This window comes from Papio anubis, unplaced genomic scaffold, assembly GCF_008728515.1.
Source record: "Papio anubis isolate 15944 unplaced genomic scaffold, Panubis1.0 scaffold328, whole genome shotgun sequence".
In the NCBI taxonomy this organism is placed as follows: domain Eukaryota; kingdom Metazoa; phylum Chordata; class Mammalia; order Primates; family Cercopithecidae; genus Papio; species Papio anubis.
Window position 1 is genome coordinate 13,052 of NW_022163408.1, and position 5,388 is coordinate 18,439.

The 5,388-nt window shown below is 45.3% G+C and overlaps 1 protein-coding gene across 1 annotated transcript; it reads right to left on the reverse strand.

The window, feature by feature from the left end:
• Positions 1 to 223: 223 nt before the first annotated feature.
• Positions 224 to 4,894, reverse strand: LOC116273038 (40S ribosomal protein S4, X isoform). Its single transcript, XM_031661987.1, has 7 exons — positions 4,772 to 4,894; positions 3,718 to 3,795; positions 3,109 to 3,289; positions 2,605 to 2,702; positions 1,388 to 1,559; positions 853 to 1,010; positions 224 to 393 (listed from the first exon to the last, which is right to left on the reverse strand). The coding sequence occupies exons 1-7, from the start codon at positions 4,772 to 4,774 to the stop codon at positions 292 to 294; spliced, it is 792 nt and encodes a 263-aa protein (XP_031517847.1). The 5' UTR covers positions 4,775 to 4,894; the 3' UTR covers positions 224 to 291.
• Between the last annotated feature and the right edge of the window lie 494 nt (positions 4,895 to 5,388).

Here is a 5,388-nt window from a genome sequence, read left to right on the forward strand (position 1 = left end):
AGTCAAGGGGTGAGATCAATACTCTGGGATTTCTTGGCTGTCTCTACTCCTTGGTTAGTTGCTGTTCCTTTCCCAAGTCTGGTATCTTCTACTTCCCACCACTAAGCCCAGCCAATAACACAGACTGCCTAAGCCTGCCTGAGAATTTAATCACTGTTCATGTTATACAGTAAAATAGCAGGAAACTGAATTTAAAAAAAATAAACCCCCAACAAAACCAAAATGCTATTAATCCTGCCACAATATTTTTAATTACGTACAAAGGTCTGACATGGCACCCAGGGACCCATTTCACCCACTGCTCTGTTTGGCCGCCAGTCTTTTGTCTCTCTCTTCAGCAATGGTGAGGCGGATACCCTTTCCTCGGGGAAGAGAAATCCATGGTTTGTTGCCCTGGAAGAGAAAACAAGGAGAATGAAAACCCACCACACACCAACTCATAGTGGCTTGGCACATGCTACACTTGTCACCTCGTTTAACACAACTGAAGTCTGTTTGTGAGAGCACTTGGCATCAGCTAGGCAGTTTTAAGACACGGATGCTGGTTACCAAAAGTACCCACTGCTTGGGTTTCTGGGGCTGTCCTATGAAACTCACTGTATGCCCTTCATAATTAACATCTTATAAGTTTATTGTGCATAGCAGGTACCCACCATTTATTCAAGGGAGTCAAAGTTTAGTAGTACCTAAGGCTAATCATTATGACTCAGCCCAGCTCTGCGTGAGTCCTATCCAGAGGAGGCTTTGCACTAGGTTCAGCAGAGCCAGCCAGAAGCCTGGATGCTGCAATCCCAGCACCCATCTGCACTGACATACTTCCCCGGACTAGAGAGAGAGAAAACCCAGACTTACCTTGCCAATAACAAAAATGTTGGAAAGTCGAGTGGCAAAGCTGTTGCCATTGGCATCTTTCACGTGAACCACGTCAAAAGATCCAGGATGCCTCTCTCTGTTGGTGATCACACCAATTCTTCCCAGGTTAGCACCTCCAGTCACCATACACAGGTTACCTAGGCAGGAAGAAATCATCTGCTTCAACCCAATATAACAAATGACAAGCAGTTCAGAGATGGGTCCAAAACAAATTTTATTCCTCCTTTCCCCCCTCATTTGCATTTCCTCATACGGAAGTGCTGTCCATGCTAGGACTCCCGGGGCTCACACCTATAATCAGTTCGAGAACCGTCTGGGCAACAGAGTAAGACCCCCCTCTATAAAACACAGTTTAAAAGAAGAAATGAATATTCTGAGCATTTGTGCCTCTGGCTATAAACAAACCTGGGGGATCGGAGCACATGGTTTTTAATAAAAAGATACCCAGACCCTGTGCAATTCATAATGATCTAGGCCTTAAAGAGGGTACCCAGGTAGCACAGAGGATGCTTACCAGTGTCGAACTTGATGAAATCAGTAATCTTGCCAGTCTCCAAATCAATCTGAATGGTATCATTCACCTTGATGAGGGGATCGGGGTAGCGGATGGTACGGGCATCATGAGTCACCAGATGAGGGATTCCTTTTGTGCCCACAAAGATCTTTCTCACTTTGCATAACTTGTACTAGAAAAATACAAGGGTTAACCACATTCAATCCATCTCACATGTACTTTTTAACCCTACACAGGAACCATGGGTTCCCTAACTGCTGCAGAGTAATTGTGGCGCTGACCGTTCTTTCCAACCTCAAGTGTATGTTGCATACAGCCCTTCTCTAGGCTCATCCTCTAACATCCACCATTGCCCTCCACTCCTCCAACATAAATGCCACTCCAGTTTCCCAAGCTCTTTAAGCCTTATGGGGCCCTGGGAATTCTTCCCTTTAACTTGACTTTATCTTAATAGCTCCCTGTACTGAGTTTTGTTTCACCAACAGCAATTGTATTACCAGTTCATCCAATCAACAAATATTTCACATAGCATTTCAATTTTGGATCTCTACTCCCTAATATCAAATCATCACAGATGCCACTGGATGTGCCCTCCAGCCTGCTGATAACAAGGTTGTGCAAAAGGAAATTAGGAGCCACATAAGCCAATTAAATTAACCTTCATTTACAGCCAATAATCCAAACAGCCCTAAACTTTTGTGTAAAACCATCAAAACAAACTGGATTAAATAATCAAAGACTGTAATCTTTTTCTAAACCTCAAGCTAGTGCCTCAAGGACCGTCCATTTCCTCCATGGACACCTTCCCCTCCCCAAAGTAAAGCTACCCCCACAAATGGAGACATGGAAGGGCTCATACTTCAGGTACCCAATAAACAAGTTCCTAGAAATCATTCTCCTTGACTCTTAAGAGACACCAGGAAGTCACGGTTCAATGGAATTCATTTCTACCACAAAAAAAGAAAATCTGCTGAGGAAGTTAACTTCAAACGGGTGTCAATTTTAGGTATCCAGCAATGCTCTACAGCTATCAGCCAGACTTTTAATAAATTTACATGTAAGATAGAATCTCATCAAATTGTTAGCTTGATATTAATAGGTATGAGATTTTAAGTAATCAATACCCACCTCATTGCAAGCAGCACTCGCACTGAACGCAGGCCCTTACAACTAAGTAACTATACTGAGTAAAGACCCAGTTTGCTTGCCACACTCACCTTGGCCTCCTCAGGTGTAATACGATGTACAGCAAAGCGACCCTTGGTGTCATAGATCAGACGGAAATTCTCTCCCGTCTTGTCAATGCTGATGACATCTGAAATCAAGCAGTAACCCGTTACTACATACAGTGATCCCCACTACCTCATGCCAAGCAACAACCATAGCTCTCTAAGACAAAAAAAGAACCCCCATGTGCCTCCCAGTTCTAATCAAACAAGGATTCTAAAGATTAAAGATCATGGCCAGATCTTCAATATTTCAAAATGCCGTTTTTATGACTGCATGTAAAATTTAAAAGTGAATAGAAATTTAGTTTTGAGAAACATTTCATTTTTATTTGCATATTTTTTATTTAAGTAAAAAACAGAGGGAAAGTCAGGCTGTTTCTGAGAGACTTGACAGATTACAAAAGTTAGAGATATGATCAAGCCCTGTGGTATTCGGATACCATAGGGCTTCCATCCATATGCATCTCCAGAGTAGTTAAAACTTCTACTTACCCATGAATCCAGCAGGGTAGGTTATATCAGTTCGGACCTTGCCATCGATCTTAATGAACCGCTGCATGCAAATCTTCTTTACTTCATCTCCTGTCAGGGCATACTTAAGTCTGTTCCTTAGGAAGATGATGAGGGGGAGACACTCTCTCAACTTGTGGGGACCGGTGGATGGACGAGGAGCCTGTAACATTAAAAATGATAATCACTGTTGGGATTCACTCAAGCACTCAAACCCACCTCCTAGTCCACTAGATCCGCTAACTGAACACCAAGACTGTCCATTACACCCAACTTGGGCTTTTACACAGGAGGTGTAAAAAGCTTCCAAAACTATTTCATACCTTAAAGTTTTACAGCATCTTCCCTGTCAGAGGACTAGGATCATTAAGAACATGAATCGAGTCCATGTAAATGTACTATATGGTATGTGGAATAAACGAGGTACAAAAATATTAAACAGACTGGAAGTGGGGGACAGCTAGATAGCACAGCTCCTTCAAGAGCAGAGGAAGCCAACAACAGATATTCCTCCCCTAGCCTGGTCCCCAAATGAGTCCTGGTAGGCACTTAAAAACAGTGGCCACGGAAATATTTATATAAGATACTTACAAACACACCGGTCAATTTATCCAGCATCCAATGCTTTGGAGCTGCTACCCGCTTCAGATGCTTCTTGGGACCACGAGCCTGAAAGTTTTAGGTTGCAATGCTGTTAATCAGGTTTCAGAGCAGCTTACAAAACCTAGTGTGTAACTTCTAGAAAGAACTCTGCTTAGTTTCATCTTCAGCAAAATGTGGACAATATTAAAGAAGTGTAGTTCCGATAAAACAGAAGCAGCAAAGTTACCTAGCAAATACCGTGAGATCCATAAGCTGCAACAAGTCTTCTTATTGTAACAGAGAAGATTCTTGGTTACTATGTTTCAGAACGTTTACTGATTACTATCTTTCAGAACCTTGCTAAAGTGTTTCCATGTTACTGTTTGAAACTGTCTGTTTAGAGGTTAGGGTCTTTCCAGGACACCATACTAGTGAAATGGCCAGGGGGACGCACAGCAACAGAAATGAGCCAGGAGTCTGCCTGTGTTTCTAAAGTTTTCACAGTTTATTACCGTCTGTTTTTGACACGTCTGGAACAAGATTATTCTGACACCCGCACACACACATGTGCTGCTCCTTCGTACACTAAAGCCAAAAGCTGACACCAATTTTACTTTGAAAAGAGTAAGGAAGCCTCTTTAATGCTGTGTCCAGATGCTTACTGGCCACACATGGTAAAGTCGGGCCGTGCCAAAAAGACAATGACAAAGAAAACCTTTCTCCGCCGGGCGGACCCAGCGCCCACCCGCCTCGGGCTCGCAGTCTCTGCTCCCGGCCCAGCCGCGGCTCCGGCCGGGGAGGAAAAACAGTTTCTCCCGGAACAGGACGTGTGGCCGGGTCAGAGACAGAGGCCTTCCCAACAGCAGCACCAGATTCGCGCCTCCCCAACGCTAGGCCAGCGTTCGCTCTTCGCCCTGGAGCCCGTCCCGGCCTACCACGGAGGCCGTGATCCCTTCGCCTCTGCCCGGCCATCCCCAGTACGAGTCCCGAGACCTCGGGCAGCCCCGGCCCGGGGAGGATGGAGGTGGATACGTCCTAGGAGCTCGCTAAGTAAACAGCTTACCATGGCTGCGTTAGGCAAGGAAAGAGGACCTCCGTCTTCCGGTGCGCGTAGAAATTGGGCCCGGAGACTGCGCGCGCCGGCTATTGAGATGCTCCGCCCAGTTCAGCCCTTTGCTGGCGCGCTGGGACTCTTTCTTGCCATCTGCTGGTGGGAGGTCGGAAGTCCGGAGCTGGAGAACCACGGCGGAAAGAGGGTGTCTCCTAAGGGCGATTTCCTCCCTCCCCTTTTTCCGCCCTTCCTCCTCCCATATTTGCTGAGCGTCTCCTGTGTGCCTGATTCTGTGCTAGGTGCTGGGAATACAAAGATGAACTACACAACATCCCTGCCCTCAAGGAGAGTTCAAAGTGAGCCTACTTCCAATCTCACGTACAGATGATTATATAATCAATAGAATACATTTTAATAAATATTTAATGTTATTTCTTAAACGTATTTTGTCTGTCCCTTTTTCGTGTTCCCTCGAGCCAGCCAGGCAGCCATACTGAGTTGGGAAGAGCCAACAATGTTTTTAACCCCCTCTTGCTTCTCTGCTTTAACCCTGACATCACCCCCCCCCCTCCGCGCTTGCTTCCTGTACATCGCATTTGGCACTTACAGAAACTCAGGGAGGAGGGAGG

What these genes read in the sequence shown, in the direction of transcription:
- LOC116273038 (XM_031661987.1), bottom strand. An exon ending in ATAAATTGACCGGTGTGTTT is followed by an intron (nt 3,290 to 3,717) that starts GTAAGTATCTTA and finishes TTAATGTTACAG; the next exon opens with GCTCCTCGTCCATCCACCGG. An exon ending in TTACACCTGAGGAGGCCAAG is followed by an intron (nt 1,560 to 2,604) that starts GTGAGTGTGGCA and finishes GTATTTTTCTAG; the next exon opens with TACAAGTTATGCAAAGTGAG.